Raw genomic sequence first — 26,055 nt, forward strand, 5'->3', positions numbered from 1 at the left:
GCGGCTTGGAGCGCAGCCACACTGCCACGCGCGCCAAGACCAGCCGAGGCGAGAGCGAGATGGAGGATGGATGGAAAGGAATGGCTGATCAGTCTGCGCTCTGCGCCGTGCCGCGCGGCCCGTGCGTGCCGGGACGCCGCCGGGACGCCGCCGGGACGCCGCCGGGACGCCGCACGCCACCACGTGGGCACGACGGCCGCCCGGAGGCTGTGGACGCCGTGGACGAGGCCGCCGCCGTCCTCCTTCGCCGCCACGCCGCCAGTGCCGCCAGTCGACGTGGATGACGTCGAAGACGTTCCCGAACGCGGACCACGAGGACCCGAGGCACAATCGGGCGCAATCGGGTCCAATAACCGCCACGCAATCGGGCTGCCGCCGGCCTAGCACAGCCTAGCCTGCCCTGTCGGTGCTGTCAGTGCCGACGGAGCTGAGCGCGCCGCGCACCGCGTGTGTTTGTGTTGCTGTCCCGCCGGCAGTGCGACGCCGAGTCCAGGACGCCGGGACGTCCACGACGTCGAGACTGCGGTTCCCTGTCCTTTGCTCCGTTTGGCCGACATGGCCACGGCCGACGGGGCCGACGACGACCCCTGGCAGGTGTCGCCGCAAGAGCTGTGGCGGCGCGCGGGCGAGTGGTGCGACAGCCACCTGCGGCCGTGGGGGGCGCCACCAGTCCCCGCCCCCAGCCCCGCCCCCGCCCCCGCCCCCGCGCCCGGAGACGGCGCTGACGAGCATGCCGCCGCCGCCGCGCTCCTCGGCGCCGCCACGGTGACCACCGCCGTGGTGGAGCTGGCCGCCGCCCCCTCGGAAGAGGTTCCGCTGCAGCCGGGGACGCGGCGGCCGCGGCTCAGGCTCGACGTCGGCGCCAGGGAGCGGTCCTTCTACTCCAAGCTGGGCGTGAGGGAGGCCCTGTACGGCAGGGAAGCGGGCCCCAAGGACGCCGACATGGATGAGATGCGGTGAGCTGCCCAACGCTCTCCGCCATCGCCACCGCTGCCTCCAACACGCCGACCTGCGGCCATCGACGCAGTGCAGCTGGACAGCTCACAACGTTTTCTTCTTCGTCTGAAGTGGCCGTGTCGCTGGCGGGGACATGCCCGCATGCCTCGTCCTGGTGTCTAGCTTGCCTTGCAGTGCCTCGCTCGAAAACTCCACGCACAGGACGCACTGCTAGAATGCATGCAGCGGACCGTGCAGTCGTCCCACGGGTGGCGCTTTCGAACGGGGCCTGGACCCGCAGGCTCCCTCGCTTTGTTTCTGTCGCGCTCGTCGGGCGTCCCGTAAGCTCGTCGGGGTGCGAGAGAGACAGAGACCTGAGACGGTGCGGTGTGTTGCAGGTTGGCGGCGGCGCAGGAGGCAGCGGCCCAACACCGTGCAGGACGTGATTCGCCGGGGGGCGGCCTCATGGGGGGCCCTCACGGCGGCGGGGGCCACGGCCCCCCCGCCAACGGTCCCTCCTCGCTGTTCCTGTTCAACGAGGGGAACCCCATCCGCAAATACACACGCTTCATCATCGAGTGGCCATATCCTTTTCACGCATCATAAAAACTACTTTCCTGAAAGGGAAAACATATCTGTGGTTTTTTATTATTTTTGTTGAGATGCCATTGAACTTGGCGCCGTGTGGGCTTCCTGCAGTCACTGGACTCGTATATTCAGATTCGTGCCTTCTACACGTCTCTGTCATCTTCTGTCAATTTTTTTTTAAACTCCTTTTGACTATGAGGAAGCCTAAACTGCGCCAGGCCAATATTGTGTGTACATTGTACTTCATTGATCTGTGTGTGTGCCCATAAGTCCAAATTTTTCCTTAACTCTGTCTGCACTCCGTTTGAATATGCCGTGCTGCTTACCATTATCGCCAACTGCGTGGTGCTCGCCTTGGAGGAGCACTTACCAGAAGGCGACAAGACCATCTTGGCGCAGAGACTGGTAAGGACTTTCGCACGTTTTGGCGCGTTTTGCCGTGCTGCTGACTGCCTCCCCCGCCCCCTTTCCTTCACCTGTCATGCAAAAAAATGGTTGTCTCTTCAATTTTTTCCTCACAAATATGCCATGAAACCGGTGACTTGTTATCACCGACGCCCATGTAATTTTGGTTTGGTATGGTGACAGTTTCGTCAATTTGCGATGGTATTGTCATCATTGCAAGTGACGGACTTGTCATTAAGTGATTTTACAGTGTCGTTTCCCCCATCCCCCCTCCCTTTCTCATGACAAGCCAGGCGACAAGCACGCTAGCTCGCCGGCTTTATCCCGTAGCCGTGTGTATTCGCGGACCCGCCCTGTCGCCCTGCCGGGGATCGTTACCTCGGGCTGTCTCTCTCGCACTCGTGGGACGTTGCGTGGGGGTGCGAGAGAGACAGCGCGGCGAAGCGAGCCTTCGGGATGGCTCGGCTGGCGCTAGGCCGGCGCTATTTTAACGCCCGGAAGGCTCCACCGCCCGGATTCCGGGCCGCAGCGTGGTTGTGTTGGTGGCAACTCGATGAGCCACCGGGAGACTGATTCCGCGCAGCGCTTCGTCGCCGTCTCCCAGCTGCCACATGAGTGCGAGAGAGACAGAGCGACGACAGCGATGTGCCGAATCAGTCGACACGCTGCTGACTCTACTAATGCACACCTTTCTTCGTGTTCCGCAGGAAAAGACGGAGCCGTACTTCCTGGGTATCTTCTGTGTCGAAGCATCCCTCAAAATTTTAGCTTTAGGTTTTGTACTCCATCGTGGTTCTTATCTTCGTAACATTTGGAACATTATGGATTTCTTCGTAGTAGTAACAGGGTGAGTACATTACGACGCTTTTTCGCTGATTTGGAATTAATCGTGTACCCTTCCTTTTTTTGGCATTGCTTTGCGACGATTCAGATCGTGATGTCTTGAATGGTGGTTGGAGTTAGTTGGGGACTAGGGAGATGTACAGCGTTAGCGTTTGAATTTCTCATCCTTTCCCGCCAGTACTTGACCGTCCGTCTCATGTCGTCTGCTAACTAGCCCTCATTTGTTCTTCTTTGTTGTTGCGGCATTTGATTTGAAAAGGCTCGTTGTTTTGCTTGATTTACGAAAATCTCGACAATGTCAATTCTTCGTTACTTGACGAGCACTTCGGGGCTTCCATCGGAATGCGCCTGTACTCGTTTCCACGTGATTTACGCGGTGCCCTGGTGGCTGGAACAGACGTAACGAAAATCGGTTCAAGCTGCACGGCCGCGTTCGATCTTAACCTAGACCTCTGTCACCTCCTACTGTAAGTTTGCTTTCAACCTTCCACCATTCATCAGGGTCTGAATCTGTCGCATTTAGTGAGAGTGTTTGTTCTTCATCAGGTTCTTGTCGCTGGGGCGCGGGTTTTTTTCCTGTGCAATGCTGTAAATACCTTGTACATTTCCTTGTTATGTTCATGAAGTCTAGGCGGTCCGATTGTTCTGCAGGTTTTGCTGTAAATTTGTTTTAGCTCCTCTTTTTAATCTTTGGTCCCGGGCACCTGTCAAGCTCATCGTAAAATACGGTAAACTAATCATCTGTGTCACTGGTGTAACTTTGTGTGAAATGTATGTATCTATTTAGCACTACATCCACTTTTAGTTAAAATGGTCAGAATGAAGAATGTTTCTGCATCTCTTGAAGAAAGAAGGCAACATGGGACACTCTTCATGCTAGTTCACTGTAAAGCCCTTCGTAACTTTACGTTACTGGTAGAAGAAATTGTTTCAATTTGAAACTAAAACAGACCGAAACTTTGTGCACCTTGTCCACTCTTATGTATTTCTACTGAGGTTTAGTAAACCACAAAGTAAATGAGTCTTTTGGAACTTAAAAGAATGTACATACATTATCTTTGTTAACCACGAAGTAAATTATATTGACATGGTTGAAAATAGTCATCCCTTTTTTTTATTGCATGCTTCAAGTCAAGGAAACAGTCAACATTTTGAAGCTGTCATTGAATTCCCAGAAACCAATTTAAAACATTGTGTTCAGGTCGATGACCATATTCGCGGAATCGAATGTGGATGTCGATCTTCGGATGCTGCGATCATTCCGTGTATTACGTCCATTGAAATTGGTGTCAAGAATTCCAAGTAAGTTCATGGGCAATGTGGAAAGCAAAATTTTTGAATAGTCATTGCAGAGCTATTTTTCCTCTTTCATGTAGGATTCTATTGGTAATTATGGGCAGATTTTCAATATACTTTTACTATCTTATGTAGAACAGGGCTACTGTTTGGAAGATGCACAATTTTTGCAATTTTCTTGCCTTTGTCATAAGTGGTTTTTCTCTCTGCCCTATTCATTATTTCCCACCCAAAGTTTTTAGCTCCAACATTAACTCAAGATTTTTACTTGAAAGATGATTGCAATGACAATTAGTCCTTTCCTTATTGGATTATTCTAAATACCTCATACAAAGCCACAAATATTCCATCTACAATTTTTATGGTCTTATAGTAACAAATGTAGCTTTCAACAATGTTCCCTGAAGTGTAACTGTTGTTGTAGAATTTGTGTTTTAGTCTTAGATATTTATACAGGACTTACTATTGTGCGATAGAAGTACTGAAGCCAGGAAATTACTCTCAAGCAGTTTGTCCTAATGGACTGGAGACATAGGGTTCTTAGCTGTAGTACGCTAGTTGCTGAGGACTCATTTCAAATTGTCAAATTGTTAACCTTTTGTAGGCGCTGCAGCGTTGTGTTTCTTAGAATTATAGGAACTCATGATGTTGCCAGTGTTTTGCTGATTGCAGTTTTGATCTACTTAAACATGAGTGTTTCTTTTCAGAAGTGTTACTGTAGGCAATAGAGGTGGGCGATGTAGGCTAGTGACTTTTCAGCCGCTAGCTGTTTGGTCAGTGATGAGTTTTGATGCCTTTGTCATAGTGTTGTTCCTCAAAACTAATTAGTGATGCTCCTCTGAGAAATCTTAGCTTTTCTGGGGATGTGTCTAGCATTTGTTAACCTCACCAGGTGGTCTGCCCAGTCTAAAAAAAAAAACAATTTTGCAATTACCTTAAGTGTTTTTTTTTTCTTTTTTTCTTTTTTTTTTAATTTTGAAATTGGATTAGAATATTGGTTGAAAACTGTAGACCACCTCGTAGAAGGTTTCACCATTATCATGGTTTTGCTAGTGTCTTGTAGTTCATATTTTGTTAGGACTGTTTTATTATCCTTTTATTATTGCTGTGTTTTCAGATATTCACTCGCTACAAAGTGTTACAGCCCTTTGTCACAGTATGCTAGAATGTGTGATGTAGTCATACGTAGTTTGCTGGTTGAGCTGATTTCATGTCTATTAGTTGTTTTAGGCAACAAAACTTAGCTCATACTTTTGACATGAACTCTAGTTTAACTTATTTTCTCTTTAGCCATGATGCTCAACCAGCAAAGCTGACTCTCTAAAATGATAGTGTAGTTGTGGGCCAGTGAAGTATTTTCCTGCGCACCATGGTGGTCCCCCTCAAGAGCTGTGTTCTCATGGTCTCTTGTAATCTGATTTTGAATAAGAAGTAAATTCTCAAAGCAGAAGATATACTATGCATCCCAATAAAGTAGCTGTATCAGTAAATCAGTTTTGAATTAAGAAATGGATGAAAGCCATTTGTTTCCTCTAAATACCCTGAGTAATGAAAAGAAGTTGTTTTAAATGAAAACAAAGACTCTTCTTCCCCCTTTAAAATATTTTTAAAAACCCTGTCATGTGGTAAGGTATGCTGACCTCAGGGCACTCTTGCCTTGCCCTTCACAGGTTCGTCACAATCCTCTCCAGCACGGCTAACCCAGGGATAGACCTCAAGACATTGAGGGCCATCCGAGTGCTCAGGCCCCTCAAACTAGTGTCGGGAATCCCTAGTGAGTAGTCTAGAGCGCCAGCTGCCTCTTCTGTGTGTTGTCTTTAGTCTAGTTGTGGTCGCCACGCTAGTTTTTCTTTTGATCTAAATTTTTTCAGGAACAGTAAATTGTTGGTAGTATTTAGTCCAAGCCAACCCTAACAGCCTTAAAAATTGGATTATGCACTTTTGGGGATTAATTGTTGCTGCTTTGTGGCTAACATTGCTCATGCCAGTAATATTTAGTTCATGTCATTTTCTGTACTTGGTTGCCCAAATTTCTTCATCTCTGCCAAATAAGAAAGTGCATTCTAACGTATAACAAGCTTAAAGGGTTGGACCTTCATATAAGCTTCACAATATTTTAGAATAGAGATCCTTTCTTAGAACGTTTTTCACAGTTTGCATAGTTGACAATGCAGAGCAGATACAGAATTGAATCAAAGTATTCATTACAATTTTTAAAATATTCTGTTGTGTTTATTTTCCTTATATGACTGACCATTTATTGTATTTCACAACAAAAATACTATTTTTTTAAAATGATATTTGAAGGTGTTTTGCTTGCTGGCATGTTACTTATCTTATTTAATCTTTCAGGTCTGCAAGTCGTGTTGAAGTCCATTATAAAAGCCATGGCACCCCTCCTTCAGATTGGATTACTTGTGTTATTTGCTATTGTCATCTTTGCCATCATTGGTCTAGAGTTTTATTCTGGAGCCTTGCACAAAACATGTTACAAATTAGAAGACTTAAGTAAGTATTTGATCCATAATTGTGCCATTTTTTTTGTTCAGCATTTCTGACTCTTAACAAATGTTATGTTGTCGCAGATGAAATAGATAAGGAGGGGGAGGCTGAAACGCCATGCAACACAGACAACAAGACTGAGGCACCGGCTGGTAGTTATGTTTGCAATCCCAATGTGTCAACTTGTTTAGAAGAGTGGGAGGGGCCTAATTATGGCATCACATCATTCGACAATATAGGATTTGCTATGCTCACTGTGTTCCAATGCATCACTATGGAAGGCTGGACTACTATTTTGTATTGGGCAAGTATCAGGGAAATAAGATAAATTGCACTAGATTTTTTTTTATGAACCATTAAAATATTTATTTTAATTCCATTATTTTCTTTTTTTTTTAACTTTTCACAGACAAATGATGCACTAGGCAGCACTTTCAATTGGATTTACTTTGTTCCCCTCATCGTTCTGGGGTCTTTCTTCATGCTCAACTTAGTTCTTGGTGTTCTTAGTGGGTAAGTGTTCTAGGTCTTTAAAAAAATTTTGAAGAATTGTTGAGAGCTTTAGCTCTTTTTGAAAACTGTGGAAGTTTTATCTGCTGTTTTTTTTGTTTCTAACTGATGATTTTCTTTGGTATGATGTGAAAAATTACTTGGAGTTCCTTAGATTCAAAAAATGAAAACTGCTTTGTCTCCAATATGAGCCTTCTGTTTAAATGTCAGTTTTCTTGTTGATCACATGTTTATCCATGGGGGTTGAGTCCCTTTAGTACACCGTTATAACGAAAATGTTGCCGGATCTCGGCTAGACATTTTTAAACTGGCATGGAAAGTAAAGTGAAATGAAGGGATCTCGCGAGTGTCTTCTCTTGGAGTGACGAGTGACCCCCCCATGCTGCCCTGTCATGCAGCGAGTTTTCGAACGAGCGGGCTCGGGTGGAGCGCCGTGCGAAGTACCAGAGTGCGCGCACCAAGAAGTACATAAGCGATGCGCTGCGCACGTACCTGCAGTGGATCGAACAAGCAGGTAGTCAGGAGTCAGGGTAGCACCGCGGACCGAGGCGGACCCGCCGCACCGCGCACCTCCCGCCAGTCAATGTAGCTGGGGTGTCAGTGGCTAGCGTCTGAGGCAGTGCTCAGCCTGTTGTTTTCATTCTCTCAACTCTGTAGGCTTACTTTCCTCCATTCATTGTTATTTGTTGTTTGTTGTTGCTGCTGCTACAGTAGATTCTACCCATAATGTTGCCCAAGTATTCCTCCTATTTATAATATATAGAGCAGAATGAGACCCGTTTTTCATTCATCCCTGTTTGAGCTTAATTCAACCAAGATTTTGATCAGATGGAATAGAAAAGGAAAACTTTGCCAGTTTTTAAAACTGTTGATGTATCTCTTGAGTTGATCAGAAAATGTTGACAGCAGGTATACTGATTGCACTCTGAAGATCAGCACCTGATGAACCCAGCGTGTCACTGTATCTGGCTTCCTAGACAGCTTTCCCTAGGGCCTAGTCATATTTGGGAGGCCTCTGCCTCTGTGGTGTTTTCTTATGTTGGCCCTTCACTGTAGGTGGAGATCCCTTTCCAAGAAGGCCACAGGCTGGCTGATCCCTCACTTCTTAAAAGGGTTCATGCAGATCTGAAGGCTCTTAGGTGAAAGGTGATCTGTGACATATGGACCAAATGTAGCATTGTAAGATTTTAGGAACTCTCGTGTGAATAGCCAGCCCGTTTGAACCATTGTTGTTACTACTAGCGTTCAAGTTATTAATACCCCTTATTCACTCTTAGTTCCTGCTGGTTCCAACTCCCTTTATGGTGGTGCCTTGTGCTCACATGCATAAGATTTCTGTCCTGTAAACTGTCCTGCTTATAGCTTTCGCTTGCTTCCTTCCCAGTGAATTTGCTAAGGAGAGGGAGAAGGTGGAGAATCGACAAACTTTCCTGAAATTACGAAGGCATGCCCAGCTAGAAAAAGAACTGAACGGCTACGTAGACTGGATCTGCAAAGCGGGTAAGTACAACTGGTGTGCCTTTGGGTCAAAGAAGAAACGCAATTTGTGTCGATATCTACCTGTTCTCTATTTAAATCTAAAGATTTTATTTACTGTTGTAAGTATTGGTTAAAATGATAGTTCCATGATTGCTTGCTTATATGTTTGAAAGTAGTGTCAAGTGGAGCAGGAACATTCCAACTCATTTTTTATTCTGTAGTTTTGTTGCAGTCCTTTAGAGTATCTCCCCATCTAAAAATTTTACCCTTTTTTTCTTCTTTTTTACTCAATGAATTTATTTGAAGCACTGTCTTCTCTTTATGCAATACTACATGTCAAAGCCTATCATTTTGGGGAAAGACATGACATTTAAAAACATTTTGTTATAAAACTTTCTAAAAGAAATGTATTTTTTGCTCATCATAAACTGCTATTTCCTGACTTAACTGAAATTGATAAAAATACTAAGGGCGTTCTGACTGTTGTTATTGACTACTAATTCTCACAAATATGGAATGGTATTAATATAAAATTTTGTGTTTTGCAGAGGAAGTAATTCTTGCAGAAGAAAGAACAACAGAGGAGGAAAGAATGCACATCATTGAAGGTAATTTGTAGTCCCTCCTCGTGGTTCCTCAATCATTGAAGAAAATTTTTTTTTCCACTTATGCATTTGTTAATGTATCCATTTTCTTGCTCTCATTTGTAGCTAGGAGACGAGCTGCAGCTAAACGAAAGAAACTGAAAAATTTAGGGAAAAGTAAAAGCACAGATACTGAGGAAGAAGCTGAGGAAGAAGAGGATGATGGGGAGGGTGAGTGCGCTGACGATGATATCTCAGGTCTGTCCCTTTTCTTTCCTTGTCTGTCTGTCCGTAGACAGCTGAGCGTGCTCTTCATCTTAGGATCCATTCTTCAGGATGTCTCTTCTAGAATATAGAATAGATACCTTCGTCTACCTCTCATATTGGCACTGAATCTGATAGTTTGTACTTTTGGTTATTATCAACAGAAGAAAACTTGGCACTAACAGTTCACCTTATTGAAAGACACTGCATCTTCTTCCTGTTGACTTATTTTTGATCAATTTAGGTGTGGTGTTGATTCTGTTTCCTTTTTTTGTTTTGTTTTTTAACATTTTGGTACATTATTTAAATCTTGCCTGTTTTTTTCAAGGCTGGCAGGACTTTGCATTGTGATTTGTTTTACAAATTAGAAAAAGAACCACAAATGCTATCTTCCCTTTACTGTGTCAGTCTATTGATGTTCAATCAAGTTACAACATTAGAGATAAATTCAAATCTATAGTTGCACCCTTGTAATATCAAGTTAAAACTTTTTTTTTCTTGTTTCAGTGGATAAAAAGGCTCTGAAAGGTATGAAAAGAGGGTGTAAAAAGTACCCATGTGTAGGATTATGTATATTTGTGTTAGGCTGCTGTACAAATATGCCTTTAAATCTGAGCCCTTGAAAAACTGTCTATTGGACAGTGTCCAGATCCACATTTATTTTGGAAGAGACAATTCGTCTTTTTCATTTAAATTACATGTATTAAAATTATGCAACAAACTCTACGGGCTCCTATGTTAGATGTTACCAGTAGATGATAATGTTTAGATCTCTAACATTGTAGAATAGCTCTCAGTGTGTGTCTAGTATTCAATCAAGCTGTCTCTTTGTCCATCTCTAGTTTCATCTGGGCAAAATAATAATGGTAAAGTCAGCTTTTGTTTTCAATACTTCAGTTACCAATAATTTGCAAATAGATTCTCATGAATACTCCACACTCTTGCCTGGAGGAAACTCACATACTATTCTCAATTCCAATCAATATTCCTCAACCTGTAAAATCAAATAGTGAGGAAAAATTTCTAGTTCATTTATCGTATTTCATAGCTCAGATCCCAAAGTAGCATGTAAATGTAGAATGTGCTCAGCATTGTTGAGTGGGTGTGATTTAGTCCTTACAAATTAGCATTTTGTCTTAAATCTGTGCCTTAATGTGTAGAGACCCCAGTGCTAAACATAATTTCAATTGTAAATTGAACACTGGAAGTATATTTATCAAGTAGATATTGAAACAAAATCTAATTGAATCTATGTTGTGTAGACATGACATTTCAAAAGAAAACCCTGCCATTTTATTAATTTTGCTCCAACAAATTTGATGAGTCCGAATCATTTTGTTTATTTTTCTTCGTTTCTTGTACTCATGTCTGTCTTTTCATTCATTCAATTCCTTATGTTTCTTTTCTCTCAATTTGAAAATGTATGACAGATGTTTTGTATAATCATGAAATTATGTAGACTCCTAATCATCCACTGCACCCCTATTAATTTGCCACATTTATTTTCAGGTTACTCAAGAACCTCATACCTTAAAACTAAAGTAAAAAGTAAAGGAGCCTGTGTGGATTTTTGGAGAGCAGAAAAGAGGTTCCGGTAGGCATTATCATGGTTTTGGTTTTTTATCAAGTACCCTTACCTCACAGAAGCTCATAAAACAGTTGCTGACTCGTGTAATTCATTCTAGGTTTTGGATCCGACACACTGTGAAAACTCAGGGCTTCTACTGGTTTGTCATTGTGTTGGTTTTCTTCAACACAGTGTGTGTAGCTGTTGAACATTACAACCAGCCCGCATGGCTTACTGATTTTCTCCGTAAGTGATTATTTTCATGTCATTTTATTGCACTGAGTTATGTACATTTTTTTGCTTCTTCTAACGTGTGTGTTTCTGTTACAGAGTATGCTGAGTGGGGTTTCTTAGGACTATTTATGATGGAAATGTTCATCAAAATGTACGCGTTGGGGCCACGAATATATTTTGAATCTGCCTTCAACCGTTTCGACTGTGTAGTTATCAGTGGATCTATCTTTGAAGTAATTTGGCAAAGCCTCAAATCGGGATCATTTGGGCTGTCAGTCCTCAGAGCTCTGAGACTGCTAAGGATATTTAAAGTTACAAAGTAAGTGAGCAGTCATGTTTGAGTGTTATGTGATTCCATAACAAGTGAAGTGAGATAAAAAGCATACAAATATTTCATAGCAGACAAATGGTTGCAAATCAACTCATTTTCCCTTTTAAGTTTGTTCTGTTATAATTGTGTGCTATTGTAAAAGTGAAGTGAAGCACATTTGAATGTGAAGACCAAAGAAGAAGAGTTACGTGCCATGTCAACATCATCTTCCATCCAGAATTTCCTCCAGACAAGAGACAACTCTCTCTTTCTGCACTACTTTAAGTTTTTTCTAGCTTAAGACTAGACCTAAAATGTTTTTGAATCTTGTTTTTGGCTCTAGCAAGAATTTTCTTTTTAGCAACATATATTGTCTTCCAGGCAGAGACTTTTTAAAGTTTTCATTGTATGTTTTACCTTTTTCTTGTCTGGCCTGTTAAAATCGCTCTCTGTATGTCTCTGTATGTTTTCAATAGTTGGAATGCCTTTCATTTTAATTTTTAATTTTTTTCCCCACAGGTATTGGTCGTCACTACGTAATCTGGTCATATCACTGCTCAATTCGATGCGCTCCATCATTTCTCTGCTGTTTCTTCTCTTCCTTTTCATCCTCATATTTGCACTGCTAGGCATGCAATTATTTGGTGGCCAATTTAACTTCCCTGAAGGGACTCCTCCCACGAATTTCAATACATTCCCTATTGCACTTCTTACTGTCTTCCAAGTATGTATTTGATTTTCTTTAACCATCTTAAGAGCAATAAATACTTTTGTTCGTGCTTTTATTTAATTGTTTTTTCTGTAAATGTGTATTTTTCTCTCTCAAAGATTCTTACTGGAGAGGATTGGAATGAGGTGATGTATTATGGTATCCAGTCCCAGGGTGGACCTCAACGAGGCATGGTATACTCCATGTACTTCATTGTGTTGGTACTCTTCGGTAACTACACACTCCTCAACGTCTTCCTTGCTATCGCCGTCGACAACTTGGCAAATGCACAAGAACTTACTGCTGCTGAGGAGGAGCAAGAGGAAGAAGATAAGGAGGTAAGATAACTAGAAAAACTTGTTGTCACTAAATAAAGCACTGCTTAACCCCAGGATCATGTTGTTAATTGCCTTTATCATGCCTCTAGAAACAACAAATGGAGCTTGAAAAAGAAATGGAAGCTCTTCAAGGGCCAGATGGGTCAAAGGTTGATGTTACATCGCCCTCACCTTCCCATAATCATAGAAAGAAGGGAAAGAAAGGGCATGAAGAAGAGAAAAAAGAGGAAGAAGAAATTGTTGGACCTAAACCTATGCTGCCTTACTCATCCATGTTTATTCTTTCTCCGACTAATTCGTAAGTAATTTTGTGCAAAAACATTTTTTATTGACAAAGTATAAATGTTTGCCTTTCACCCTCCTATAATTATATTCCAGGGTTCGGAGAGCTGCTCACTGGGTTGTTAATCTTAGATACTTTGACGCCTTCATCATGGTGGTCATCAGTTTGAGTAGTATAACACTGGCTGCAGAAGATCCTGTTGTTGAAGAATCTACAAGAAACAATGTTTTAAATTACTTTGACCACATTTTCACCAGTGTTTTCGCTGTTGAAATGATTTTAAAGGTATTTCGTTGTTTCCAAATTTGTGTTGCCCCATATTCTGCTTTTAAATTTTGTTTCATCTTTTTTGTTTTTATTTTTTGAATTTCAGATTCTTGATTTGGGAGTTATCTTGCATCCTGGGTCTTACTTGCGTGAGTTCTGGAACATTATGGATGCAGTTGTAGTGGTCTGTGCAGGTGTCTCCATTGGTTTTGATATAACGTAAGTACCTTTTCACCAGAAAAAATGTTATCTTTTTGTAATTTTCTGAAAATGTGTTTGTATGTGCTAGTAGTCAAAATTGAGTCTTGTTCCAAATTTTTTCTTTTTATTTACAGGGGATCATCTGCTGGTTCAAATCTCTCCACTATCAAATCTTTGAGAGTGCTGAGAGTTCTTAGACCTCTTAAAACTATCAAGAGAGTTCCAAAACTAAAAGCAGTCTTTGACTGTGTTGTAAATTCTCTTAAAAATGTGATCAACATTCTTATTGTGTACATACTCTTTCAATTTATTTTTGCTGTCATTGCTGTCCAACTGTTCAATGGAAAATTCTTCTTCTGTAACGATGAAAGTAAATTTACCAGCGCTGAGTGCAAGTACGTTTCCATTTTCCTGATTGTAACATCTGTATTCATGTATTAAGACGTGGCACATCTTAAACAAGCTTTACCAATTGCACTAATATTAACCTGGGCTTTCAGAGGATACTACTTTGTGTATGAAAGTAGTGACCAACTTCCACGGGCTGAAAAGAGAGTTTGGGATAAGCAATCATTTCATTATGACAATGTGATGGCGGCCATGCTCACCTTATTTGCTGTCCAGACGGGAGAAGGATGGCCACAGTGAGCTCATATTAATGGCTTTTTTTCCTTGTGTCTTAAAAAAAATAACAGAAGGCTCTCACAATATAAATGTTTTCATGTTTCAGGGTTTTGCAAAATTCAATGGCTGCTACATATGAAAATAATGGACCTATCCAAAATTTTCGCATTGAAATGTCTATTTTCTACATAGTTTACTTCATCGTCTTTCCTTTCTTCTTTGTGAATATCTTCGTTGCGTTGATTATTATTACCTTTCAAGAGCAAGGAGAAGCAGAACTACAAGATGGTGAAATTGATAAGAATCAGGTTTGTTAAACTACAATTTATGTCAAGATAAAAATGACAGGTGTATTGTAATATGAACTTTGCTTAAAGGAATGTCTGCTTTGGAAAGAAATACCACACTATCAGAATAAACCAATGTAAGCTTAATTAACACAGAACTTCATTTTTATTTCAGAAATCCTGTATTGATTTTACAATACAAGCCCGGCCGCTTGAAAGATACATGCCGAAAGAAAGAAATAGCGTCAAGTACAAGATATGGAGGATAGTTGTCTCAACTCCATTTGAGTACTTCATCATGATTTTGATTGTGTGCAATACCCTACTCCTGATGATGAAGGTATGTATCCTGTTGGGTTTATTGGATTCAAATTCTTTTGGAGTGTTGGTCTACTATATTTATTATTGTTTTGGGTTGATTGATATGAAGAATTAAGGAGTCTTTAAGTCATAAGAGATTTCCCTTATAGAGAGCTATATGGTGTATGAATTGTTGTTTGTCATCAATCTTCTTTTGCTCCATCTTAGCAAATAGATCAAATCTAGAAGGGCAATTCAACATACTGTAGTAGTTCTATGTTGATAATCCCTATCAGGGTGTCTCTTATTCTAGTGCTAAGATAGAAGAAAATTATGGGTGAACTTCATGATGGAATGGAGCTAGGCAGAGTGATTCCTCTTGTATTATTTAGTCCAGAAGACTTGGTGTCCTTTACGTTTCCTTTTACTGTAGGGAGTTTCTTCACTTGTTTATTCTTTTAGTGTGACGTATAATGCAGACAAAAGTAGACAATGTCTTTATACCAAACCTTGAGTTCCCTAGCTCGTTCTGAAATAAAAATTATTTTCATGATATTTAATCCCAATTCTGTTGCTATGCACAGATCTCTCTCCAGCAGTATCAGATATATAATGAATAATTGTATCTAGTACTGACCCGTAATGCTCTAGCACATAGCGCGAACCGTCATATTCATGGCTATTTGGCACCAAATATCTGCTTTTATCACCTTCTTGGTGCTGTTAATCTTTCTTTATACTTTCTTATTGTAATGTTTTAAGTTCTGTTTTCCATTTCAAATCACAGTGTAGCACAGTTTGGGTTTTCTTTTCATCTCCTAGCTCCATCTAACTCTCCCTGTCTCTTGAGTTTCTCCTTTTTTTTTAGTTCTTTTTCTGTCTTTTCCATGTCTCTTGTATTCAATTCTCCTGTCTCTCCTCTCTCCTGTACTCCATTCTTCTTCTTTGTCTTTTCTGTCTCTCCTGTCTTTCATTCTCCTTCTCTGTCTTTCTGTCTTGCCTATTTTAAATTCTTTTGATTTGTCCCTCTGTTCACCTGTTTCTATTCCAGATCATTTCTTTGTTTTGTTTCCTTTTGTTCCGTTTTCTTTGAATGGTTTAGAAGCATGTTTGGTTTCTTCATCTGTTTAGTGTTATGTTTCTTTTGATCATAAATGCACCATCTGGAATTTGTGTTTGCTTGTGTTATCTTCCCTAATTCTTCAAAGCATGTCAAAAACTGTTTTCTTGCTGAACAAACAAATTGTTTATGTAACAGTTACTTGGAAAATGTGGTCATGAAGCATGAACATTTTTGCATTCAATTGTGCTGGTACAACGTGCATGTGAACTTTTCCTTCATATCATGGAGTATTCCTTTAGATTGAGTCTTGCATTTGAAATGTTCCTCAACCAATCTGAACAATAATAATAATGATACTATTTGATTCGATAGGTCCAACGACAAACTTAAGGATTTATTTTGTATTTGTGAGTGCATGAAGCAATTTTTTCTTAGAGATCCAGTAATTACTACTTCTTTTCTCTCTGAGATAATAATATAATTGTAACTTAAGTCAAGTGTCACATATTTAAAGTGCCATGGTGGTTTTCATCTATGATCTTGAAGCCATTGTGGGTGCTTGATTCATTTAGATTCCTGTCAATGTGTTTCTTAGCATGTTGCATGTTGAGCATGAGCATGTTGAGAAGGGACAGGATGAAGGGGCTCTCTGCCCACTGGTCTCCTGTCACTTGCCATGTGTTTCTGGTTGCGGTTGTGGTCTTGTTCTCTTCTTTGTGGCAGTTGTTGCTGTATTTTCTGTTTTAATTGTTTGTCTGTTAACTGCTGCTCTTGCTTGCATGAGTGAGTGCTTGGATTTTGTTTTGAATGGAGGTTTTGTGAAAATGTGCTGCGGGTGAGAGCAGGAGCTGCTCCAGCCTCTCCTCCTCCTCCTCCTCCCCCCCCCTCCTTTTTCTTCATCATGAAGAAGGTTCCTTCGCCTCCCTGAACAGAATGTGCGTTCAGCCTCTATGTTCTGGTTATGAGTCATTCAGTCATTTAATGTTTCCATATATTCTTGTCATCAATCATACCATTTTTTGTTCAATTTAATGATGTACAAGAATCTTAAAATATTCTTGGAACCAAAAATATGAAGTTTTCAATTACCGTAATTCACACCTCCAATGTACTTTGTATTTTTTTTCTCTCTTACATTGATAGAATTTTTCTTAACTCTTTTAATGCCATGCTGCTTCCTCAAGGCTTCTGCAAGTCCCCTTTCTGTGAGGTGGATAAAAAATCCTTTCTACCTTCAATGAGCTTGAATAGCCTCCTGGAGTGCTATGCCGTACTTGTTTGTGTGCAAGTGTGTGAACAAGGAGTGTGCGCCGTAATATTTACTCTATTATTGTACTGTTTTGCTCTCTTGCTCTGTCGCTCACCAACGTATGGCGGACGTGACATCACATAGGTTCACAATCAAACGGATGTGTTCAAGACAACACTGCGCTACATGAACATTGGCTTCACCAGCATGTTTACGATTGAGAGTATTCTCAAAATCGCAGCATTCGGAGTAAGGGTAAGCAATCTAATAAGAAATTCAGGCTTTGCATTGTGTCAGCCTTTTATCAGAGCAAAGAGATGTAATCTCTGAACCTGAAACGAGTTTTTATTCTCTAAATACGCCTTTGGTTACTTTAGACAATCAATAATGTGAGTTCTTATGACAGTTATTTTAAACTTAAAGGAGAGACTAATAGCAATCTGTATAATGGCAGTTTGACTGTCTACTACCTGTCTGGAACTTGCATTTTTGCCTCTAGTAAATATCTCCAGAGTGCAGTCCTTTCATTGATTTTTCTGCTTTATTTTTTGGTTTGTAAGTGCATTTTTATTCCACTGCATCATAACATCAGTATCTGATATGTTATGTATGAAACTTGATTATTGGTATAAGGAAGGACTGTATTTCTGCTCTCTCCTTCCCAGCATGGAACAGGTAAGTAGAGCATCTCATTTTCCCATGGTGTCAGCATTATTCAATTTTTTTATCAGGTATGTAGTGCCTCAGTGTCACATACTTCAGATGCTTCAATTCACATTACACCTCTTCGTCATCGTCTAGGATTTCAAATTTCAGTTTTCTCCCAGCTCTAGAAATAATTTTCTTTCTTTGAGATTTAAGAGCATTGTGACTGTGATCTGCACTTATTTCCTCAGTTGATGTAGGATGCAGGCATCCTCAAGCTGGCAACTTATTAGTGCCATGTGAGGTAATTGGAAAGTCAGTGCAAGGGAGGTTGCATTCTTCTGTGGAATCATTTGGGGTCTAAGAAGCCATAAGAGATAAGATGAATGAGATTAATTTTGATAATTTAAAAAAAAAATGTACAGTATGTAGATTTTGTATGGTGCAATGCATCCTATTAAATTCCACATTGACTTTAGAGTTGCTGAAAAATATTGACTGTTGTGATTTTGATCGCATTCTCAAAGCTTGATATTTTTCTGTATTGTTAAAAAGGTAAATGCAGTTTGAGTCAATAAAGCATGAAACACCCAACCACCATGATTTGACATGGCTGTGGTTAGTAGCTGTGTACAGCAACTTGCCATCTGAATGTTGCCATTACATTTTTGTGATTTACTGAGGACTGTTGCATGAATTGCATATCTCCTGCATGGAATTTTGATTTCTCTGTCCAATCCATCTCTTCAATGAGAGCATGCTGGAGATTGGATTGGACATGTGACTTGTGATATGACCTGTATGTGTTGCATGACAGGAATGCTGTAGGCTTTTGCATGTGGACTGACTTCTGTGATGTGCCTTTGGACATGGTGTTGCTTAGCATGTGAATGTGTTTTGTCTTCTTGCCTGTGATGTGCATCTTGGGAATGTTTTGCATGTCACGTGCCAATGAGCCATGAATAATATTTACCCTGTGGCGGACATTTGTATTTAGTATTCCTTACTGTGACCCAATGATAATGCTGTGAATTCCTCCTTGTTGCCTGATTCAATTTCTCTCTAGACCAGTATGTTACTGCATTTTATGTAGAAAAGAAGACCTGCATGGAGACTGAGTCTAACGGATTGACGAATGTTTTGTAAGGGTCGATGTACCGTGCATGGTGCGGATGAACACCCAAGACACACATAGACAATCATGCACGTTGCACACCATTTAGGTAAAGACAAGCATTCATTTTAGGGTGTTTTTAAAGCACGTAGTGCCAAAAATATAACTCTATACTTTTAAAAAGTAGGTCAATGTAGCTAACAGCTGATAAGTTCTGGTTTAGGAAGTGTTGTTCCTTGTTTTTTATTGTAGTAGACTGTACCTTTTCATGGCATGACATTATGAGTTCATTTGTATTGGATATACTGCACAATTCTTTGTAGACATATCGAACAAGTCTCATGCCTGTCATTACCAAGTTAATTTTGATTTTCTCATGAATGTGCAATTTTAATTAGTCTTTTAATTACAAACGTCATACCCCATAGTTTCTCTTAAATTCTTTTTTTTTTTCTTTTTGAGGTTTAGACTTATAGATATAATTTTGAAATGTTTCTAGATCATATCTCTTGAAGCATATTCCTCTTCCAGTTACTTTTGATGCACTTATATTTGAGAACATTTAAAGCTTCAGTTTTGCACTAATGCAACCAGCAATCAGCTGGAGATTATCATTTGTTGAAGTGAAAGACCTTCTTGTTGACAGTAAATGAGCTCATTCATGGTTAGTTCCAGACGAATGCTTAAAAAAATAAGAAGAAGACTGTGTAATTGGCCCAGTTTAGTTAGAAAGTTAGTGAAAAAATTTAAAATCTAATAAAATCTCCAGCTTGATTTTTCGCACGGTGCTAGATATCACTAGACAGCAGTTGTAGTTTGTCTTCCTTTAGATATTGAAGGACACCTTGGCATCTCGGACATCTTATCTTTTTATGTATTTAAATTATGTGATTTGGGGAACAGTGAAATTAACGTCATTTCCATTTTTGTTTACCAACTTGATTCAAGTTATGTCTTATGGGTGTATATTCAGTTGAAAAAACTAGTTTTAGTATATCCAGTGTGGTTTTTATGTAAATTGATCGGTTATTGTTTTTGTTCCACGCGTGATTCTTCTCCTGGCTCGTCACCCTGAATAGTTCCACGAAGCGCCAGCCCTGCTCCTCGACATTCTCACTCTTATGAACTCCATCTTCACATTTTTGTTTCTTCTTGAGTGTATTCTAAAACTTATCGCTTTTGGATGTAAGGTAATCTAAAACACTTTTGCTTATCTTAATTTAATTTTAAACATTGGTTCTTCTCCTCCTGAAGGAAGCTATCCTTTGCCTTTAGAATAATTTTCTGGGAGTTTTGGTCTCCCGTTTAAGTCAAAAAATTTATGAGAACTGTGACACAAAGTTAGGGACGTTTGAGTAGTTGTTTTTTTCGTTTGCCGTTTTGTACTGGTACGTACACCAATACCACTGCATTCAGCACCAGCATTGCTCAGTTTCAAATTGATAAATTCTCACTGATGGATGAGGTACTCTTGTTAAAACTCATCTGCATGTTGTTGTTTGTTCTCCCTCAAAAACATATACAAATATATCTTACTTGGTAACAATTAGAAAATTCTGTATTATTGCATCAACGTCCTGGTAAGTACAATGGTAAACCAAATGTAAATTGGAAAAAACAAACCCTACAAGAGTAAATGGGCTGGGAATTGGGGATGTAAAACATTTTTTGTTTCGTTCGGTTTTTTTTTTTTGTTTTTTTAAATTTATAAAGCTTTCATAAAATTGTAGAACTTGTTCATTATGTTTTACATTTTTGTAATGTTTATAAAAATTGAACCAGCATTCTATTTACCTCAGGCAGCTATCATACATTCTTTTCTGCTTATGTCATTAGTGTTGTAAATTTCCTACTTTTTTAAAAAATGGTAACCTTTTAAAAATGCAGTCTGTTGTTCTCAGCTGGAAATTAAAAAAAGGTTTTTTGCTACACTTAAACTAATTGAATCTTTTCTAAAAACATTTCAGAACTACTTCAAGGATGCTTGGAACACCTTCGATTTTGTGACTGTGGTCGGCAGTATTGTGGATGCCTTAGTCATCGAACTGGGGGTAAGTTCTACTTCCTCAGAAGAGGTAGCCATATGTTTCAGGGGTAAAATTTCAACATTTTCAATGTGGTATGGCTACTGCTAAACACACAATGCAGGTTCAATCATTCTTTCATTTCTAATGTTCTGTTTTTAAATGTCAATTTACCTTTCTTATGCAAGAAAAAAGGTACATGTTGAATTTTTCTTTTCTGAGGGGGCCATATCAGAGCTAATTCACCTATCATTGTACTGTAGGGACATGTTTGAAAATTTACCAGTATTTTCAAAGTCTACCATGCACATATAAAGAGTAGAATATGACACACAGTACATCACCAAGTTAACAGTTGCACACCATGCAAATACACAGATAGCGGACACCTTATGAAGACATAGCACATTGTCTTCATTCCAACACTTATTCCTTGGTTGTAGTGTTCGGGTAAATATGGCTCAAAGTTTCCATGACATCAGTACTATTAATTTATTATTATTTGGTAGCCTTGCATTTTGGCTGTAAAAGTGAAGCATCGTGGTACTAAGACATTCAACAGTTTGTTTGGCGGTTTTCTTAAATGAAATCTGAAGTGAACATCAACTGTATTTTAACACTCACAACAGCGAAGTTATTTGCTCACTCTCCCCGTCCCTTACACTAGATTTTTTTCCAATAGGTATTGATGAAACAATTTGTTTTTGTTTTCTTCCAGGAGCTCCAAGATAAGGCAAATATCACTTCGGTTTGTTTTTGTATCGGTTTCTTTAAGAATTACAGAGCCCTGTAAATTTTGCAGTGTCTCCTTTTGATTCATCTTAGTACAAAGAGTGTCTTATTTCACTTTTCATGACAGTTCCATCAGCAGTAATTGGTCAAATGTGTGGTTTTCTGTAAGATACAGCAACTTATTTTTATATTTCACATTTTATTTTGCATTGACATGCAATGAGTAGATGACTACTACATTTTTATCTATCTTTTTAAATATTTGGTCTCATGAGAGTGAATTTAAATTTTAAGATCAAGTTACTGGAGATGGGTCAAACAGAGACCTTAAATTGTATGAACTCGTGGTTAGCTAGAGCCTTCTAATTTCTGTATTTGTAGTTGAGAGTGCAGGAGTCAGCGGCCTCGCCAGAGCCTACAGTAACTGCGACAATTGCTGGGTTACAATCACTCTATGACCATAGGTGGTCGATTTTTACTGGCTTAAGAAGTGGGATTTTGCTATTATGCAGCTTCATTGAAATTCAAAATATTCCAAACAGACTTGTGGTTGTATGAGCCAGTAATTTGTTGGTTGTGTGCGTGGCGAAAGTGAGGACCCCGCCGCATAGCAGTAGTGAGCTCACGACACACAACACATTGCACAATACTGCATTCAAAACTTTTTTTCACCGTGACACTCATGCATTAACCACATTATTTGGTGTCTTTGACTTTTTAAGTGGAGCTTCTGATTTATTCAACGTTTTAGAGTAGCATTGGAAAAGTTGGTTTTTAATTGTGACTAGCCTGTCTTTTGCTAGGTTTTGTGCTCCCATGTGTTCTTTTTTCCCTTCTCTGTTCCCTTTACTTTTTACTCTATCCAAAAGTATATTTACTACAGGAACTGAGCTCGCGTGAATATATATATACTTAAAGACGTTGGAAGGTTCCAAAATAGCTTGTCTCGGCATGCTCAGCTCACTCCGCAATGACATTGCTTTGTCAACAATTTATACATCTCCACTAACCACCTCAAGTCCATTTTAACACAGCTCACTATGTAGCAACCTGTACTCTGTACCCCATTAAATTGCTAATTGCTCTTTTCTACAAAGATAGTGTTTCTTTTATTACACATAGTACAGTTACAGTAGGTTTTCTTTCCTTTCAAGTTAGAGGATTAGCCCTTTTTCATGATATATTTTAGGCAGTTAGCTGACAGCCGTCGGCCCAACTTTCTTCTCATTTTTTTTACTAGTTTTACTCTGGTTTACTGTGGTTGTGGTTATGTATTTATTTTGTAATTAACAATTTTTTCCACAAGTAGACAGGCTCAAAATTACATATATACTATGGTCTCTCTTACGTATCTTGTTCCATTTTTACCAGTTATGCTAATAAATCATTTTTGTCTTGAAACTAGAATCTTTCCAATAGCTTCTATGTTTAGCTATTCATCAACATATCTCTTCTTGAAGTCTGTCTCTTTTTCATGTTTGTGATTATCTGTACGTGCACTATGTAAGATTAAAGAAATGCTTGCTTTATGGTATCCCACAGCTGTACATAAATACCATCATCTTCACAAAATTGAATGTAGAATTGTAGTGTCACATCTTAGTGGTTTAGCCTGTGGAATAGTTCAATGCAACACGTATCAGACTTTCCATCATGTGTGTACTCTGTGTTTCTTGCCAGTAAGTGTTGTCCAAATATGTGTGCTGGTACCTGCCTATTTCAATAGCCCCTAGCCAAACCGAATTTTGGAGTCCTGTATATTTCAAATCTATTTCAAAATGAATTGTGGTTCCCTCCCCCTCCCCCCCCTAAAAAAAAGTAGGGAAAAAATTGAATGTGTGGCTGTATGTGAAAATACATCCCAGTTGGTGTCATTTTTGCAATGCTGAGAAATAGAAATCACTCAATATCTGTGCAAGAATGGTATTTAGCTCATGCTGATTGAGTACCTCTAGTCCCTAGAAGAAAAATAATTGCAGCGGAGTAGGAGTTAATGTTTTCCTTTCATATTAGTACTGTTGATCCCCAGAGTAGAGAAAAGAAACTTTTTCCAGGCATTTCCTGTGTTAGTGTGTAGTAGGAAACTCTGCATATTGTGATTTCAACTAACCTACTTGTCCTTTGTTCTCAGACTAACTCAATCAATGTTGGATTTCTGCGACTTTTTCGAGCCGCCCGTCTCATTAAACTTCTCCGTCAAGGTTACACTATCCGTATCCTGCTTTGGACATTTGTCCAATCATTTAAGGTAAATATTTGGTTTAAAAAAATCTTAAATTTGTGTCAACGTATTACATGTGTGTAAAGTTTCAGTTTTATATCTTCAAACACTATGTAAGGCCTTATTTTTTAATGAACCATATTTTTTTAGGCCTTGCCATACGTCTGCTTGCTGATAGCAATGCTGTTCTTCATCTACGCCATCATCGGAATGCAGGTATGTTTGACATTTAGTTACCACTCCACTAATGCAAGTCTCTACCAATTGGGGAAAATGAACATGTGTACATGAGAAGTAAACAGTATTTTACTGTATCCTTATCCTCATCTTGCTGATCCGTTGTGTTATTCCTACCTTGGTGATGAAATTGAATTTACTTTTGCTGTTGAAACTCACACACAACTATGCTCCTAAAAGAACTTTCATAATTGTCATTCAATTTGCAATCGGTCAATTTTTTCTACTTTTTAACAAATTTAAATTGCTTCTTGATTACTGATCAGTGACTGTTTACTTCTGATAGTGCATCCAACAATCTTGTTGGTTTCATTTGTGTTATTTGCCTGTCCTCTCTTTCCTGTTTCAATCTTGAAATCAAAATGGTCTATTGGATATTTAAGTTTTTTCTGTTGTTGTTTTCATTGTTGTTTTGGTTTGCTCAAGACTTAAGTCCTGGACCTTCTCGATGAAACAAAATAGAGAATTTTTAGGATAGGAAAGGCAAATAAACTTTAGTTATATTTTATATTTCACAGTGTTCATCAAGTATTGTGACAGCAGTGCAGAATGCTGTTCTTGTCTATTTACTTTCATAGTATATTGTGTATTTGGACATCATGGAGCACAGTTAAGAGCACAGTTCAGGGAACTCTTCATGTTTTTAATGTAGCACTAGCAGTTATACTCGCCCTTTACAGACAAGATAAAATTAAGGGGGTTTACCCTTTTTTAATAGTTACATTGGAATCCTTGCTTCATAATATTTTTTTAATTTAAATGGTTTTTTCATCCTTCAAGTGTTTATTTTAGGGGCAATCATGAACAGAATTTCATTATCATATACACCCCCAAAATGGTTTCCATTTGTGCTTTTTCAAAGGGGAAAACTCCACTTAAACTGTATTCAAGCATGAATTTAGGTAGACAGTAAGTTTTCAGCCACCACAATTGTTCAGTCAGAAATTATTTTACCGAGTTGAGATAGATACACCAATTATAACTCTTAGTGTTATATATACATAATTATGTACTTGAATATTTGATTATCTGAATGGTTTAATTTTGTGAGACGTGCTCTATTTGACTTAAAAAGAAAAAAATAATAGATGAGAGTCGGGAGACATGTTTTAGGAGTTCCTTAGTCTAGACTAGGTAGTTAGTTACCTGTGACTGCTGGCACAAAAGCTGTTTTCAGTTGTATATTCTTCCTGCCCTTCATGAATAGTTACATAATTCAAGTAACTCTAGGAGAAATTATATTTATATATTTATATATATTTACTACATGATCGTTGATTTTGGGGTCCATTAGACTTTTGAAATTATTTACTATAGTGAGCATTTGGGCAACGTCTTCATCAAGAATTGTTTTTTACGCCTGCCCTATTCAAGGTGTTTGGGAACATGAAGTTTGACCCCAACACGGCCTTCAATCGTCATAACAACTTTCAGACATTCTTCGGTGCTCTTTTACTTCTTTTCCGGTGAGTGAGGTGTGCGGTGGGTAAACTGGGACCATTCCTTCTCCTTCCCAAAGAACTCTCGGAGCCAATATGATTCAAAATTGAATATTCTCACCGTAAACTTTCAACTGGTTTGGCTGATCTTTATTTTCCTAAACCCATCCTTGAAATCCATTTCCTTCAAACTTGCGACTTGGTAGCTAGAGTGCGCATGACTCCTTCCATCCTGACTCTTGGTCCTTTTGCCCGCCTCTCACCACCGCCGCCATTGCTGGAGTCTTCAGGCCGCTTAATCCGATAACCATTGCTTCAGAGTGTTTTCCCTCAAGGATAGTAATTTGGACCTTTGTACAGTAGTACAATGGTTTCTTTTGTGTCAAATTTCTGTGCAAAATAAGACTCTGGGCGTTTGGTTTATTTGGAACAGCGGTCTCTTGACTTCTGAGGGGAGCAAATGGCATCACTTACAGCTGTAGTGCACTATTGGAGATGCCATTCGCATTGTGGTAGTGTGTGGTGCCCTGTCCTGTGTCTAGTAGCAGAATAGTGCTTGGTCTGAGTTGGATGTCTACTTACTGTACAGAATGCTCAAGCCCAAGGCAACCGCCTACTGATCAAAATATTCACAGTGTGTAAAATAAATAGTATCCTCAGGTGTTGAATAGTTAGTATCTTGAACAAATAAGTGGCGGTTTCCTCTATGGTAGGCAACTAACACTAATGTATAATTGTTGTTGGTGTTGTTTTGTTGTTGTGTGTGTGCTACGCTTAGCAGGAAATCTAGTTCAACCCCTGCAT

The 26,055-nt window shown here is 39.6% G+C and overlaps 1 protein-coding gene across 20 annotated transcripts in view; it reads left to right on the plus strand.

Annotated features, from left to right (window-relative positions):
- The first annotated feature begins 307 nt into the window (after positions 1 to 307).
- LOC117649828 (voltage-dependent calcium channel type A subunit alpha-1) overlaps positions 308 to 26,055 on the plus strand; it is a 38,618-nt gene continuing 12,870 nt past the window's right edge. For 9 of the 20 annotated variants that reach the window (XM_034392932.1, XM_034392936.1, XM_034392943.1 and 6 more), the window contains exons 1-28: positions 872 to 956; positions 1,335 to 1,520; positions 1,824 to 1,929; positions 2,637 to 2,776; positions 5,739 to 5,842; positions 6,421 to 6,576; positions 6,654 to 6,874; positions 6,980 to 7,083; positions 8,465 to 8,580; positions 9,108 to 9,167; positions 9,270 to 9,401; positions 10,917 to 11,001; positions 11,093 to 11,220; positions 11,305 to 11,527; positions 12,038 to 12,242; positions 12,347 to 12,565; positions 12,655 to 12,863; positions 12,944 to 13,133; positions 13,222 to 13,334; positions 13,451 to 13,711; positions 13,817 to 13,960; positions 14,047 to 14,248; positions 14,403 to 14,567; positions 19,678 to 19,788; positions 20,566 to 20,649; positions 21,341 to 21,370; positions 23,486 to 23,602; positions 23,726 to 23,791. In XM_034392932.1, coding sequence (XP_034248823.1) covers positions 943 to 956; positions 1,335 to 1,520; positions 1,824 to 1,929; positions 2,637 to 2,776; positions 5,739 to 5,842; positions 6,421 to 6,576; positions 6,654 to 6,874; positions 6,980 to 7,083; positions 8,465 to 8,580; positions 9,108 to 9,167; positions 9,270 to 9,401; positions 10,917 to 11,001; positions 11,093 to 11,220; positions 11,305 to 11,527; positions 12,038 to 12,242; positions 12,347 to 12,565; positions 12,655 to 12,863; positions 12,944 to 13,133; positions 13,222 to 13,334; positions 13,451 to 13,711; positions 13,817 to 13,960; positions 14,047 to 14,248; positions 14,403 to 14,567; positions 19,678 to 19,788; positions 20,566 to 20,649; positions 21,341 to 21,370; positions 23,486 to 23,602; positions 23,726 to 23,791 — 3,891 coding nt within the window. In that variant the 5' untranslated portion in view covers positions 872 to 942. Of the gene's footprint in view, positions 957 to 1,334; positions 1,521 to 1,823; positions 1,930 to 2,636; positions 2,777 to 2,897; positions 3,240 to 3,306; positions 4,075 to 5,738; positions 5,843 to 6,420; positions 6,577 to 6,653; positions 6,875 to 6,979; positions 7,084 to 8,464; positions 8,581 to 9,107; positions 9,168 to 9,269; positions 9,402 to 9,914; positions 9,936 to 10,916; positions 11,002 to 11,092; positions 11,221 to 11,304; positions 11,528 to 12,037; positions 12,243 to 12,346; positions 12,566 to 12,654; positions 12,864 to 12,943; positions 13,134 to 13,221; positions 13,335 to 13,450; positions 13,712 to 13,816; positions 13,961 to 14,046; positions 14,249 to 14,402; positions 14,568 to 16,983; positions 17,095 to 19,677; positions 19,789 to 20,565; positions 20,650 to 21,340; positions 21,371 to 23,485; positions 23,603 to 23,725; positions 23,792 to 25,186; positions 25,279 to 26,055 lie in introns of those variants that run through there. The other 11 variants (XM_034392941.1, XM_034392951.1, XM_034392931.1 and 8 more) reach the window with 10 other exon arrangements.

Source organism: Thrips palmi, unplaced genomic scaffold (assembly GCF_012932325.1).
Source record: "Thrips palmi isolate BJ-2018 unplaced genomic scaffold, TpBJ-2018v1 HiC_scaffold_4, whole genome shotgun sequence".
NCBI classification, from domain to species: domain Eukaryota; kingdom Metazoa; phylum Arthropoda; class Insecta; order Thysanoptera; family Thripidae; genus Thrips; species Thrips palmi.